The sequence below is a fragment of the Oryza brachyantha genome, chromosome 3 (genome assembly GCF_000231095.2).
Source record: "Oryza brachyantha chromosome 3, ObraRS2, whole genome shotgun sequence".
Classification (NCBI taxonomy): domain Eukaryota; kingdom Viridiplantae; phylum Streptophyta; class Magnoliopsida; order Poales; family Poaceae; genus Oryza; species Oryza brachyantha.
In genome coordinates, this window is record NC_023165.2 from 11,131,551 (window position 1) to 11,147,741 (window position 16,191).

At 38.6% G+C, this 16,191-nt stretch overlaps 3 protein-coding genes and 1 non-coding gene across 5 annotated transcripts; 2 read left to right on the forward strand and 2 right to left on the reverse strand.

Annotated features, from left to right (window-relative positions):
* Positions 1 to 244: 244 nt before the first annotated feature.
* Positions 245 to 317, forward strand: TRNAA-AGC. Its single transcript has one exon. It is a non-coding gene; the product is annotated as a tRNA-Ala (tRNA).
* Positions 318 to 1,253: 936 nt separating this feature from the next.
* LOC102707012 (putative ubiquitin-like-specific protease 1B) lies at positions 1,254 to 6,978 on the reverse strand. The gene is made up of 9 exons (XM_006650002.3): positions 6,313 to 6,978; positions 5,765 to 5,844; positions 5,575 to 5,668; positions 5,317 to 5,415; positions 3,373 to 3,465; positions 3,156 to 3,275; positions 2,391 to 2,494; positions 2,057 to 2,129; positions 1,254 to 1,810 (listed from the first exon to the last, which is right to left on the reverse strand). Exons 1-9 carry the CDS (start codon positions 6,820 to 6,822, stop codon positions 1,748 to 1,750), a joined length of 1,236 nt encoding a protein of 411 aa, XP_006650065.1. The 5' UTR covers positions 6,823 to 6,978; the 3' UTR covers positions 1,254 to 1,747.
* Positions 6,979 to 9,067: 2,089 nt separating this feature from the next.
* On the reverse strand, positions 9,068 to 10,829 carry LOC102707291 (40S ribosomal protein S21). Of its 2 annotated transcripts, none has more exons than XM_006650003.3 (4): positions 10,725 to 10,829; positions 10,120 to 10,205; positions 9,904 to 10,036; positions 9,068 to 9,287 (listed from the first exon to the last, which is right to left on the reverse strand). In XM_006650003.3, exons 2-4 carry the CDS (start codon positions 10,167 to 10,169, stop codon positions 9,222 to 9,224), a joined length of 249 nt encoding a protein of 82 aa, XP_006650066.1. In that variant the 5' UTR covers positions 10,170 to 10,205; positions 10,725 to 10,829; the 3' UTR covers positions 9,068 to 9,221. The 2 variants fall into 2 exon arrangements, with proteins under 2 accessions (XP_006650066.1, XP_015690277.1); XM_015834791.2 differs by having other exon boundaries at positions 10,120 to 10,202; positions 10,725 to 10,822.
* Positions 10,830 to 14,977: 4,148 nt separating this feature from the next.
* LOC102719851 (protein LURP-one-related 11-like) lies at positions 14,978 to 15,754 on the forward strand. The gene has a single exon (XM_040521598.1). The coding sequence runs from the start codon at positions 14,978 to 14,980 to the stop codon at positions 15,740 to 15,742; it is 765 nt and encodes a 254-aa protein (XP_040377532.1). The 3' UTR covers positions 15,743 to 15,754.
* Positions 15,755 to 16,191: the final 437 nt, after the last annotated feature.

The following is a 16,191-nucleotide window of genomic DNA, read 5'->3' on the forward strand; positions in this document are numbered from 1 at the left end:
GCAGGTTTTGAGACAGTAATATAAAGTTGGGATTAAAATAATTATAAGGAGGATGTACAATCACAATTTCAAAGTGGAAACCAAGCAAGTGCAGGTTTTGAGCCAGTAATTTCAATATGGGATGTACTCAACGAGTTGGGAACTTAGCAGTTTGAACATGAGATACTTTAAACATGGAGTTGTAAAAATTACGTAATACTTATAATAATATTTATATTTTCATTTGAATTAATACAATTAAATTGGGGATGTAGCTCAGATGGTAGAGCGCTCGCTTAGCATGCGAGAGGTACGGGGATCGATACCCCGCATCTCCAATTCTATTTTATTTTTTTGAAGTCTTGAAAAATTTTCTGGTTACTTCGGAAGGCTTTTCAAAAATATTTTATACCCCGCATCTCCAATTTTATTTTATTTTTTTGAAGTCATGAAAAATTTTCTGGTTAATTCAGAAGGTTTTTTCAAATTGTTTTATTTTATTTTTACATTTTTCACTAACACATTTTATTTTCTTTTTTGAAGTCTTGAAAAATTTACTAGTTACTTTAGAAGGTTTTTCCAAATATTTTATACCCCGCATCTCCAATTTTATTTTGTTTTTTTGAAGTCTTGAAAAATTTTCTGGTTACTTCGGAAGGTTTTCCAAAAATATTTTATACCCCGCATATCCAATTTTATTTTATTTTTTTGAAGTCTTGAAAAATTTTCTGGTTACTTCAGAAGGTTTTTTCAAATTATTTTTTTTATTTTTACATTTTTCACTAACACATTTTATTTTCTTTTTTGAAGTCTTGAAAAATTTACTGGTTACTTTAGAAGGTTTTTCCAAATATTTTATACCCCGCATCTCCAATTTTATTTTATTTTTTTTGAAGCCTTGAAAATTTTTCTGGTTACTTCAGAAGGTTTTTCCAAAATATTACCAGGAGCTGTTACTTCAGAAAGATTCTCTTTTTTTAAGTCTTGAAAAACACCATCTTTTCCCTTTTTAACTTTACTCTTATTTTCTTTTTTAAAATGTCTTGAAGAAAACCATCCTTCCAAAATGGCAATTCTGGTTACTTCAGAAGGTTTTTCCAAATATTTTATTTCTTTAAACATCTTTCACTAACACCAGGAACTGTTACTACATAAAGCTTTTCGAAATATTTTCTGTCAAGTGTTAACATGTCAATTCTGGTGGGGATGAAAAAACCACTGTAGAGATACTAGAGAATCAGAAGAACTAAGGTGAATACCTTTGGGAAAAAAAATAAACTAGAACATGTAAGCCCATGGTTTGCAAAGAAGTCAGTTTGTTAAGTACACCACAAATATAGACGCCTTAGTTTTCGATTGGATGCCGGGTTCCACTTCTTTTCTTTTCCGGCAAACTGAAGTAAAATTGAGATCATATCAGCCAATCCCCACCAGCTCGAGTAGCTAATGTCTACGGTAGAGCCCTCGAATATGCAACAAATGGTACAAATATTAGTAGCACTAGACCTAGTCTTCTAAAGTTCACCCTACATTCTCTTCGGTCTCTTGTTCTTTCTGCCAAGAAGAAAACTTTACAGAACTCCCGTACTATCAACAGCATCCAATGCCAGAAGCTTCAGGTTTACATACTGACAAAACTCCAGCTTCTCACTGAAAACATATACTATATCCTATCTTAGCCAGCTTCGCATGATTTCGGACAATTCCATTGTATGCTTATCAACCTAAGTTAAACAGTAGTTTACTAAAATGAAAAGATTGGTAATCATTAGTCAGCTCTTAATCTTAAGATTTCCTTCACTGTCCTCTTTCTGAAGTATTCCATATCTTCCTGCAGTTCCAAAACAAACCACTGATTAGCATTATCACGTATAATCACCTCGAGAATAAAGTGCATGCCCTTTTGTGCTAAAACAGTGAAACACAAGTGTGGTTGTCGATGTCTAGAACAAGCATAGGACATAGGCACACCAGGAATTAACTCTTTAAGTCCATAACACTCTAACTTCAAATTGTTAGGTACTAAGCCAGGGGCAGAGGGCATTGATTCTGCTCAAATTTCTTAAATCAAACGCACCTGACTAAAAGACAGACTCAGTCCTCTGCTGTGGAAATCAATGTACTTGAGCATAAACATACCACAGTCCCACCTGTTCCAATGTAAGACGCTTGTGTCAACAAAAAATATATTATTCTCCATTGTAACTACTAACTCATGTTCATGAATGTATCAATACTTATATACAAAATGTATTCTTTTCCATCCAATTAAATATAGATTGAACATACAGAAAAATTCTGGTAGTTTAATATATGATATTACCTAAAAAATTACGGTTCAACCCATAGAAAATGTGTTCCATAATACTGAATCTAGGCAGGAAACAATCATTCATGTAAGCAATACATACCCATTTTGCTGTAAAGGAATATAGCCAACTGAGTCTTCGTGCCAAGAACTTATGTCAATCTCTTTATTACTCTTGTCCTTCACTTCCTCTGCAATATATCTAGCCTGTGTGGTATGCACAACAAAGCACTGGTGAGACCACTCAAACCCATAAATAATTGATAAATTAAACAAGCTTAACAACATACCATCTATTTTTTACTGTAACTAGCAAAATACCCATGCTTTGCTATGGAAATAGATCACAAAATGTTATAGTATTTTTTCTCAATTATACTAATATCACTTGTTTGAACCAGATATGAACTACTACCTCCGTCCCATAATAACCTCATTTTTCGTTTTTCCGTGTCCAACGTTTGACCATTCGTCTTACTTAAAAATTTTTTACGATTAATATTTTTATTATTACTAGATACTAATTTTTTAGGTTTTTGCACAAGTTTTTTAAATAAGACGAATGGTCAAACGTTAGACACGGAAAAGCGAAAAATAAGATTATTATGGGATGGATGTAGTATTCCATAATACCAGGAAATACCATGAGCTAATTTGTAAAAGAACTATAAAAAGCAGTGGGACATATTCACTGCCACCACCGCTAGAGACATTTAAAGTAGTATAGATTAAATAACATTGAAATGACTAGGAATATGCTTATTCCCCTCGAGAATAACACACCTAGAACCCTTTTTTTTTTTATAAAAAAGGCTGCGGGAAATATCAACACTCGGCCTTTTTCTCTGTAACTATAATTTAGGCTTACCAGTACTCTTGATACATGGCAATCGCAACCACCAAGAGAATCAAGATATTGGAATGTCTTTTCCTTCATGTTTATAATTGCTAAGCACCAATGGACATCTTTATGTACAGGGACAAAGATCTGCAAAGTAAATTCTGAGATAAGTTTACAATGATAAATAAGCATGTTCCAACGTTCATGACACCAGAAGAACTAAAGAAAGCAACAGTCACTTTACTTTATCACACTCAATGAGCTCATAACCCAACCTCCTGCGGGTAGTCCATCTTTTGACAGATTTGTAGTCATATCCAGTTTTTCCAGAAGTAAGCTGAAGAGAAAAAGACCAACAACCCAAGGAGTCAATAAGCATTAGTATTTAGTTGGTGATCATTAATTCAGCAGTCATAAATGAAAATAGAATGGTAACATGCATGACAAAAAGATATCAAATGAAAGGATGAAGGCAAATGAAGGACTTCCTAGAATTTTCCATCCTAACCCAACAAGCCAGCACAATACTGTCCCTAAAGAGATCAGTTTAGGCTTCAATACAGATCAGACCAGGGTCTGACTAAGCCAACTCGGTCCAGAAATCTGTCATAATGCACTGACTTAATCCAAAATTCTGTAGAAACTATGAATAAACTATGATTTTTTTTGGTATAGCTATAAGCAAGGGCAAGCAGCATATGTGGCTCGCACTTAGGTTGTTACAAAAGGTAAAGCTTCTAGGAAAGAGAAATATATGACACACTGCAGGCAAGTGGGAGATCAAGTACCAGAAATCAGAAGCTCGCAGAAGGGAAAAAGGAGGAATTAGTAATACCAATACATGGTTTTGGGAAAGAATGAGCAAGGTAAAAGCAAAAGAAAGTAAAGATTATTTGTGAAGCTACCACTTGGGGTGGCATTTGTCCAACACAATTTGTTGGGGTGTTATTATGGAAACAATGAACTGAGGATAGCTTGAAAACTTAGAAAATATTTATACATTTTCCCCCAACGAATGTCACTAATTAAGTGATAACACAACTTAAGAAAACCAAACAAGTAAATGGAGAACTTAGCCCTCCATTTAAGTTAAGGAGTGATGTATTGACTAGTCCCTCCATAAATATAGGGTATATTATATTTTAAAAAGTTTTTAGGGCAAGACTTTGATCATTGATTGCTCATAAATTATATTCTTAATATCTACAAAACCAATATTCTTGAAAGCAATTGGAAATATGAATATATCGGTTTAATATTTTATACATCAAATTATTGATCAAAATCTATAGAATTTTGACTACTTCAAAGTATATTGTGCCCTATAATTTTCTACAGATAGATTACCATATAAATAAATAAATGGGCCAAATGAATATCATATTAGCAGATATGCCATAAACACAAGCTAATTGAGTATGTATGTCAAACAAAGGCTTCAAACCAAGCAATGATGTAACCCAAGAAACCCATGAAGCCATGAAGATAATTAGGCAATTATGCAATATATTTTCAAATGTATGTTGCTGGTATACAGTCATTAGAACTTAAACTTTCTGGATTCTGAAAACTGAAGAGATATCTAGATTGGTCACATGAAAATGATGGCAGGCTATTTGGCTTAAAAATATACTAAGTATCACAATTTATGTTAGCTTTGATAACAGATCTCCATAGGATTAAGAAAACTCTAAATAATTATAAGAATTAACAGTCAAAAGTTACACCTTGGGAATTGTGCAATAATTTACACATATCAAAGTGATAAATGTACATAAATTAATAACACAACTGAATAATATAATATTCCTAGAGAGATGGTCATATTTGAATGGTCTCAAGGTTCATTGCACCACTTCCTAAAAAAATACAGCTAAACATATCTATACTACTTTAAAAGAAGGTAATGGTGGTGGCAGTGAATCTGCCGCCCCACCACCTATCTTTTCTTACCAACTACTCTATGTTCTTTAGTATTAAAAAATAGTCTTTCTACATGTTATTAGTATCTTATTTCATCTCTAGAATACAAGTTTACCTCTTTCAAAGAATTTATTAAACATTTGATGTACCGTTGCAAAGCATGGGTACTTTGCTAGTAAAACATAAAATACATAAATGATAAGCACGTTTAATATGACAATGTGAAGCTGCAATTGGTGAAATTAAAAGAAGCTTATGATCTAACCTTTTTATAAAAGAATGTATTAAAGAAATGGCATTTCAAAAACCTTTTTGGTTCTCTTGTTTCTCTCTCCTTCAATAATTCAAGGTACAAATTAATGACCTGCAAGTAAGAGAAATACATGTCTTCATTACACAAAATAATATAGGCCAGGGTCATCATTGGTCCATGTAAACAATAGATCTTTTTCTTATGGAAGTAGACCATAGATATTAGCGAAGTTTGTTTCATGTATAAGCATATTCAAGATGTATATTTTACCTCATCATTTAACCAGGCCTTCGGTCTCAAACACCGGAACTTCTCTCTGCTGACCTCAATATTCGATGGCTCATGCAGCGCAAGGACTTGAGTACTACAAGGCCAAAACAGTGACACTCAATTGGTATTAGCAAGCCAGCAAGGTGCATAGAAAGCTACAAACAACATGCAGCAGGGTCATCAAAAGTACCTTGAACCCCTACCATACAAACACTTGTGAACTTCATTTTCCTCTTCTTCAGTTAAACATGCAAAGAGTTCAGACAGATCCTGGAGTAGTGAAAGATCACCATGCAGAAACCAACAGTGAGAAAAAAGCATACAAAGTTAATGTACACCTCCAACCAAGGAAGGTCAATAAACAAAGGAATATACTTCCCCCAATTAAACTCTACACTCAAAGGCATACCTCTGCATTCAGAAGAAATTAAAAGGAGAATTGACCCTAGTATATACTATATACTATATACATTGTTTCAAACATCTATTTAGGCCGAGCGATACTATAAAGCTTCAAAATTACTATAAAGCTTCAAAATTTCCACATTTGGAACTTGAAATAAGTTCAAACATTCAATTATGCAGTTATGTTGCAAAGCTCTAATTACATTGAACCTAGCCTCTACTAATTAAATGCAATACGCCAACTTTACCATGTGAATCATGATCTTCATATTGACAAACCACGATATGATAACATACAAAAAAAAAAAACAGAGAAACGCCAACGAAAGGTACCTCCTTGGGTGCCTTCCGCAGATCAGCAAGCCTCTCCTCGTGTAGATTCACCTGCGAAGCGAGGTCACCCAACCTCTTGTCACGACTCCTCGCCCTTTCAAGCTCCCTCCTGTAGTACGGTTCCCTCTTCTCCCGCTCCCGCGGATGCGCCGCCCCCTCCAAGGCGGCCTTCCTCGGGTCCCCGACCCTCCGCGTCACCACGGACAGGCCAAGCTCCGCATCGTCGTCCCTCGTGGCCGCCGTGAGATCCGCCACCCAGCCCCTGTACACCCCCAGGCCATCGTCGTCCCTGCCGGGTTTACACAGCAAGCCCGAGATGAAGTTCCCCATGTCGAACGCGAAGGACGCCGCCTCCCGCGGGATCGGCGGCGGTGGGAAGGAGGGGGCAGGGAACGTCCCAGGGCAGAGGCCGAGGCGGCGGCGGCGGTGGCGCAGCGGGCCGTGGAAGTGGGAGGCGTCGCGGTGGCGCTTGCGGCGGTGGAGGGTGAGGAGGGAGGCGAGGTAGGTCATGGCGAGGAGGGGGCTAGGGCCATGGGGGTTGCTATTCGGGGAAGGGGAGGAGGAGCATGCCCTAGGTTGGTCGGCGGCGGCGGCGGCGGCGGTGGCTAGGGGTTTGAGCAGTTGGGGAGCTCCACTGGACGGCTCACGGGAGAAGACGAGGAGACGGTTAAACGAATCCCTTTTCAATTGTAACCCCTCCAAATATTCAGAATTAGCAGCCTGTTTAAGGTCGTGTTTGAGCCAAATAACTTATTTTTAGTCTCTTATCCCATCGAATGTTTGGACGGTTATTATAAATAGTAAACGTAAACTATTAATAAAATTCATCCATAATCTTGGACTAATTCACGAAACGAATCTATCGAGCCTAATGGATTACCTATATGATGCTACAGTATGTTCTAATTATGGATTAATTAGGCTTAAAAAATTCGTCTCGCCGATTATCACTTATTTATGAAATTAGTTTTTTTATTAGTCTATGTTTAATATAAATTAGTATCTAAACATCCGATGTGACATGAGGCTAAAAAGTTTAGTCATATCTAGACAACTCCTAACTTATATCTATGTTTATTCGTACGATAGTAAAAGCGAAACTTTTATATGCGCTCAAAATGATTTTAAAAGTAAATGTTGTAGAATAGATTGTGACGAAAAAACTACAAACTTTACATCAAAATCAAGTTTTAAAATTTAAATTTCCACACTATAAGCATAACCTTAAGCAAAAGTGTGAAATCATGAGGCCTAAGAAGATTTACGTCTCCTCTGAAAGTTAATACGAGATCAAGAATCCTCCGAAATGAGTATAAAAAAATTGCAGAGAATACAAGTATAAAACAGGTAATTACAAACACATAATTTCTTCATGAATCTTATGTTTCAAAGGTCCCTTATGTCATTCGATTGGATGGTGAAAAATATATGGTCCCCTTTGGGATAGTTTTAGATTCGATGTACTAGATCTAAAAATACATGAATCTGGATCGGTGGTTTACATTGATAATTTTTCAATGAATTATTTATCCATATATTTTATAAAATATAAATTTTTAAATGATTTAATTTAACTAACACACCCCAAATCATTTAGGATGTGGAAGCCATGGCAGCAATCCGCATATGACTTTGGAAAAGAAAGAGAGTTGGAGAAATAATGCCACCTGGCGTTGACCACTGAAGGTTATCAATGACCATCTTAGACGAAAAAAAGTAAAGAATTACGAAGAACATTGGAAATAATGCCATCAAACGAATACGATTGCGATTGCAGGAATATTATTTGATTACAGAAATATGTCGTTTCTCCCTATAGTAATTTATATTTGGCGTTGTTAATGTTTGAGATAAATATTCTTTTTCCATCAAATACGTATATTTGACTAGGGTTGAAAACGGTTCGGAATCTTTTTGGATTCCGGAGCAGTTTTCAGAAACGGGAATCGTTGATCGGAATTTTTTCAGAATTTATCGAAAACGGAAACGGATTCGGAATTTTTTCTCAGAAACGGTAAGGGCACTATCCGTCGGGTATATTTTTCGGAATTTTTCTGCAGACCTATATGACGTAAATTCACAATATGAACCAAAATGGCTCAGCCCACTTCAGCAAGTTTGCCTTAAGTTCTTAATCAAAAGACATAAAATCACTTCATTTTACTTTGTATCAACTTGTATGACACATTCTATTTTATAATATCATATGTGAACTTTTATAATATATATGTGAACTTTTATAATAATCTACGTGATTTGTATTTGGGTAACTTAGAAACTTGGTTGTAATGGTAAAAATATTATGGTTAGTTGCTAATGTTTAAAATTTGATCTACTGTTTTAGAAAAAAAATGAAACCTCGGTTTAAGAGTTTTTTAATACAATAAATATCTGTTATCTTATCCGCTCCGATTCAAATTCGAGCCGTTTTCGTATTCGATAATATTCAATTTTATTTTTGTATCAAGGTTTCCGATTTCGATTTCGAAAAAAATATGAAAACGAAAACGATATAAATAGTTTTCAACCATTTCCGATCCATTTTCATACCTATATCCGACCAAAGGAGTGTATATGTAACGAGTATATACTATATGTAATAAAGATTGATTTTACTGTTTTTGATGGGTTACCTGGAGGTAACAGGTTGTAAAATTACTCGCGTGTGTTCTACTTAAGGCTCATGTTCAGACCTTCTGATGAGCATGGTAACATGGATTCTCTTTCAAAACAAGTGCAATGATCACTCAATGCATCAAGAAACAAATGCTTCAACGCGAGTAAAACATGATCACGATAAACCGACAAAGTCACACAAGTCCTATGCTTTTAAAGTAACAGCCGAAATCGCATGCATTGTATCAAGTAGCTAAGAGGCATGAAATGGAAACGAGTTCTTCCAGGTAAAACTACTGCTGCTTGATCTCGGCCTTCCTCTTCTGCCACAGCCTGTCCAGTGCACTGTCAGCATCTCCCTGTCAAGACAAAATGATATGAGAACCTATTGAAGGAGGCAAATAGTAACAAAGTCATATGTACATAACATATGAGCAAGAAAAGAAAGCTATCTCATTTAGCAATCATTTATCTAGTTACAAGGGCTGCATATGACAAGCAATGCCAAGGAATAAACATTATGATAAACAATGCCTGCGTATAACAAAACTAAAGTGACTAGTGTTTCCTACAGTGCCATCACTCAGGTAAATTTGTCACAGTATCAGACAGCTCAAAATTCAAAGAAAAAAGTGAACCAACTAGGTTTCAAATGAAACAAACAAGATTAAGATTGAGCAAATGATTATTTAAATCACAGGTCAGGAAAAAGAAGCAAAACATGGCAACAAAACAAAACAAAGAACGTTTAACCCATCAGAATTTCTGCTAGTGTAGTTACAACATTCAAGCTCAGTTACATGATAAGGTGCTGGCAATAACAAAGGCACATGCAGTTCACGATAATGTGGGAAATAATGCGAATAACGAGGTGTGGGAGGCTGAAAGTGGTACAGCCACATGTGAACAGTTCAACAAAAATAAATACAAGCGCATGCCAATAAACAAAAGATTACAATTTACAAAGGTAATAACCTGAGCACGGATGAACCCAGAGAGAGCAAACGTGGTGAAGCGGCCGTCGTACAGCCCATTCTCATCCACATGCCCAATGTTGATCTGGACCGAGGCATGGTCCTTGGCGGTGATGATCCTGTTTGTGGCCGAGCTGCAAGAACCAACACAGCAAGAGTTCAGTAAACCTAAAAACCCACAGAACAACAAGAAACCAACCTATCCAAAAATGCATACCACTTCCTGGGGACGTAGAGGTCCACCATCTGACCCTCCTCGTTCTGCATGGTGGCGGCGGATGGAGAACACCACAACAACGACTACTACAAGGTGCGAGATGAAACAGTCAGAAGCATAATCAGATGCATGGAACAACAAAGAAAATACACTCGCTGGCTCCTCTCCAAATGGGACTTAACGTACAGATTTATTAGTTTATCACAAGATTCATAGCCCCATGTTCAAGAAACTGAACGGCGCGATATGCAGGCGAAAATTAGGGTATACATGCTACAGTAGACGACACAGCATCATACATGCCACCTCGCGAAGAAGAAATAACCGGATCTGGAAAAAAAAAACACTTCCTTTTCCAATCCCACGAACTAGAAAGAACCTAACCATCCGGTTGCAACGCGTGCATTAATTTCATCTTCTGCACTTGGAACTTGACGGCAAAAAAAACATGCTACTCGATTGATGTGCTAACCCAAGACCGGCTCCTCGCAAATCTCAATCAGGAGAGACCCCGGAAGAATCTTGCTGCTAAGCGCGCGCGCTGATGGGAGAACTACGATGCAGATCAGAGGAGGCTTGAGGCGATGAAGAGGATGGGAACTCACCTGATCTCCCGGAGAGAAAGGGAAGCGAGAACGAAGAGAGGAGCGGCGGCTGCGGCTGCGGCGGCGGCGTTTGAAGGGTGAGGCCGCGAGAGGCGAGGAGGTGGCTCGTATAAACCCTAGCCTTGGTGGCCGTGGGACCACCGTCAGCGTCTCCGTTCTTGGGCCGAGGCCCAGTAGGCCCACTAAGAGTGTCCACAAGGCCGATGCTATCCATAATAGCGATAGCAAAATGACATCAAACAAAAGTACGGCTAAATAAGTTCTGCGACAAGTGATAAAGTTCTTAATCTAGATGAAAATAGAGCAACATTAAGACTAAAAAGCACGATAATCCACTGCCATTTCATTTCAGCTACGCAAAAATCCACTGCATAAACTGCCATCTTCTCTCTTTGTTTCAACCAATCTCTGAATACTTTGCACAAGGAAGGGAGGCTCTCTCTTTTGTTGTCATCAACTCTGCAGGAGGGAGGGAGATATGACATACTATTTTACTAAATCACGTCTTTTAATTAAGTAATAAATATATGAACACAACGAGGACTGTTACTAGAAAAAAAAGAAGCATTAGGATCAAGCAGTAATAGTGAACTGTCATTCAAATTACAACTATTATATTCTACTACCTTCGTTTCATATTGTAAGATTTTCTAGCATTATCTAAATTCATTCATTGATAAATATATATAATTTATATTTGTGTCTAGATTTATTAGCATTCATATAAATCTAGGTAATGCTAGAAAGTTTTACATCTTAAAACGGAGGGAGTATCATATATCAAATATCTATTGATGACCATGGGATTCCATCATACAAAAACTTTATCTAGAAACCATATAAAAACTGCATAATATCTATAATTTCATTCTAAAAAATAATACATGATGATTTAGTACCAAGTGCATGATAATATATACACCATACAATGTAATTGTGTCATTCAAGTTCTTTATTATATCTACAAGAAACTGACTACACTCACAAAATCAACACTTAGAAGTTCATACCTGATAGTATATAACAGGAGCCACCAATTATAGCATCGCATCCATCTGAAATTAAAGAGGCAAAAGATAAATAGACATGCTTATACAGACAAGTAAAAGGATGCATATTCGCATAAAACTACCATGTTTAACTATAATGTTTACTTCTAAAGCGATGCCAAATGTGCTCAATTAATCGTTTTTAAGCTGAAAATGCATTGGACAATCTTGGATTTCTGCTTTTTTGCGGAACACATCAGCAAGAGGGATATTGCTCCCAACCCTTACTTCAGGAGGCAATATTGTCCTAGTTTTATCATTCAAGTCAACAGGAATTACAACTTCTTCCCTCTCATCTTCAACTATCATATTGTTAGAGAATGACACGAGCTAGAATGATTCTTCCAACACCCTTTCTTTTCCAAAGTCATATGCTGATTGCTGCTGTGCATGTCTGCAATGGTGAGAGCTCTACATGACCAGCAAATCTACTCTTTGAGTGAAGAAGAAGGAAGATCACTGACTCAAGGATATCACAATAAAAAAAAGAGAGGCCTTCTCATTCTAAATCTAGAACAAAACATCCTTTTTGGGTAGAGAGGATTTTCAGCAAAGTAGTCTGCTACAAAACTCTGATAAGCACTTACATGATCCCTCCATCTGACCGTATTTTTCAATATTTAACCAAAGAATGTTCTAGTTTGCTAGCATATATTTACCAAGTGTTAGAGCTCAAATCCGTTGAGGGAGAACATGAACCGACAACATATCCATTCAACATAGCCATCGAAACGTCTAAAGTAGATGAGTTGAATACGGCTTGTTGATGTGATGCTGTCAACCCAAGCGTGGAGGAGCCAACTGGTGGAAAGAACCAAACTCTCAATGGATATGAGCCTGGCACTCACTGGTGGCCAATCACCTGGACAAAAGGGCATGGGGCAGCTTCCGGCGATGGCGCGACCTCCCTCTTCAACCGGTGAGATAACATAGCTGTTGTTTGGATGCGATGGCTTGGGGAGATATGGATAACATCTAGGGGCAGGGTTCAAGAATACTACTTGGGGAGGGACATGAGCAAGGACAAGTGATTGGCACATGGGGGACAAATCTACCATGCAAAGGATAGTTTTGACACGATGGGGGATGGATTTCGTACGCGGCAGGTAAGGAATTTTCTCAGATTAGAGAGAAGATGGACCCGAGGAGTCAAGGTCAATGGAACTCACACGAGATCTAGATAAATTAGGGAGGGCCACAATACATGCGAACAAGCGGTCGTATCGCCTCCAAGCTGGTTATAACTCCTCCCGTGGAGTGCTACAGGTCACCCCTTGCATGAGGGGCGGCTTGGCACGGCTCTATTTCCTCTTTTCTCTCCCTTCCACTTAGGATTATGCTGACGTGGATTTGCTTAGAGGTGACTGAGTCGGCATTATAGTACTTGCTCAGTACTTCGGTCAGATAAGACCATGCATGGAAAAGTACATCCTGGTGACCCTTTTGGAGGGGATCTTTGCACTTTTGCGCCATTAAAAATCTGGAAAGCGAGGCCTGCTTTCGATCTGGAACACATGATAATCACAATAATTAAGCATGCAATTGAACCGTACCGTGACCTAATTAAGATTATAATTTAGGTCCTGTTGTGATCCATGCCGTCGTCATCACGTACATACTCACGCCAATTGGTTATACGTGCAATCTGATGTGCAGAAGAACCTAATCACAATTAAAACTCAATTTTTTTTTTTGTTATTGGTTGATGCATGGCTTGCTCCCTTTGTATCCACATGCGCACGTCTAATTAATCAATACAATTTTTAGTTCTTTCAATGTCATTAATTTTAGTTCTGCATCCGCACATATATGGTGGATCTCGTCAGAATAAACTGGTTGGACGAATTTAACATAGTGGATATGGCCAGTTTAAGCAAGCACACCATGCATCCTAGCTACTTAAACTGAATGTCTCTCTTAAGTTGAAGTATTTTTTGCCCATTGGTTTTAACTCTTTGTCGCATTCTGCTTGGACGTAAGGAAAGTTAATTAAGGTGCATGATGAGCTGAAATTGAAGGGGGTTTGACAGTATACTTGTAAATAAAAAATAATTTATTCATCTATCATATACTTTCTGTCATAAATATTTAACATTGTGTACACAATTCATTCGAACTTTTAAAATTCAATAATCACAATATGTGTATCGATTGATCCCTTATCTCTATAAATTTTCAGAAATAGTTTGAAAAAAGAAGCACATCTTTCTTACGGGAGCAAATCATCCTATACGTGTGCATACATGCAATGTATTCTCAGTGGGACAAGCACAGATTGGTGCCTGTCGGTCGGACTATCCTGCAGTGCCTGACGGTGACATGATAAATGCAAAACAAAATTAATCAGAGTGGCGTTGCTGTGAATCCTGTGATGCTGCCCACTGGCGTGCCATGCTAGATTGCTAGCGACTGATTAATTAATATAATCATGGAAACTAATTAGTATATTTGTTCGCTGAGAGCAAGACAGCAGTATCTATTATCTGTAGATGACTCGGAAGTTGTACTAGTTGTACGTAAAACAAATGCTTAATCAGAGCAGCATCTTCCCTCTTCGGTAGCTTCTTCCTTCATCGCTTACATCACCAAATAATAAATTAAATATAAAAATTGCATTTGGAAGTGCATGCAGACAACCCCAAATAAAAACATTGACTAATTCCTACCTGATAAACATGCATGAGTGACTTATGTTATGATCATCTTTTCGCTTATACTTATATTTAGAAACTGATTTTAAATTTTAAAACATAAATTTAGGATCAATTTTGAAGTTCCTTCATCATGTTTTATGTTTGAGTGTTTGCTTTTTTTCATTAATAACACGTATATAAAAGTTTTATCCACGAATTATTATTTAATCATTAATAAGTTGTCTCGCTTACGCTTATATAATAAGAAAAATATAGGATGTTAATAAAATAAATTTAACTTATATAGCTGATGAATTCAATCAATTAATATATATATACAGTTAAAGTAGCTCTCAAAATGGGCATCAATATTCATAAATTTGTCAACATGGTTGGCCCCTCATTCTTTAAAAAAGAGAGAGAAGAAAAAGAGAACAAAAGAAACTTATGGCCACTTCCACATACATAAGCTTTAAGTCAGTTTAATTAGTAGTAACCATGCAATTAGCAGCTAATCACTTCTTCCTTTCCCTTAATTAGCTCCTGTGTGCTAGCATCTAGCTATACAACGATGGCGCTACTGCGGCTGCCTAGCGTTAAGCTCTGGAGAGCAATGGTGAGGGTGCACTCTTCCTGTTCGTCGTCGCCGTCGCCGACGCCGTCGGTGTCGGAGAAGCTGGAAGAGGCTGGTGCTCCTCCTCGCTGGCAGCCAACGGCGGCGAGTACAACAAAGCGGCACTGGAGCGAGCAGCGGGAGGTGTTCACCATCTGGATGAAGTCGCTGGTGCTCAACGGCAGCGGGTGCACCGTGTACGACTCCGGCGGCCGCATCGTCTACCGCGTCGACAACTACAGCTCCCGCAGCGCCGCCGACGTCTGCGTCATGGACCTCGCCGGCAACGTCGTCGTGCAGATCCTCAAGAGGAGGAGCCTCGGTCACTTGGTCGGGAGGTGGGACGGGTACCGGTGTCGGGGCAGCGGCGGCGAGCAGCAGGAGGAGACGCCGCCGCCGACGGCGCGACCGTGGTTCAAGGTGGTGAGCAAGGCGTGGCGCGGCGGCGGCGGCCCGTGCTGCGAGTTCAGGAGCGACGCCGACGGGCGCGCCGTGCGGTACAGGATGGTCGACGGCGCCCGCCGGAGGCGGCTGCGGGAGGCGGCGGCGCCGCCGCACGCCGGGTGCAGGATCGTGGACGGCGCGACGGGCGCGGCGGTGGCGGAGGTGAGGAGGAAGACGACGACGGCGGGGGTGGCGCTGGGCGACGACGTGCTGACGCTGGTGGTGGAGCCCAACGTGGAGCACTCCCTCATCCTGGCGCTCCTGCTCGTGCATGCATGACATACGGCCTATATAAGAATATATATATATACCAGTGAGGGATTTGTTCCCTTTTTTGCTCCTGAATCCTGATGTAGATATGCATATATGTATAGGTAATTTCTGAGGTGGAATTTTACTTCTTGGTGATGAATTGGGGAGAATTTTTAACTATTATGTTCAGGATTTGAGCCGGTTACCTTCTTCTTCTAGCCCCTTCTTCTTTTCTCTCTCCTCTCACCTATTTTCTACGGAGTATCCAGCGTGTAATGGGACCGAAGCGTCCTAGTCCCCCGCTGGATTCGTCCCTGGTCTGCTCCAAAATAAGTTTATCTATAATATTTGTTGTATGTTTGACAATATGTATATTTCTTTCTCTTTACTTATTCCTAAAATAAGTTCACATATAAGTTTATCTCTGTTGTCTTTTCCTTTTATTGTGACTAGTGCTCACGAAAAAAAACATAAAT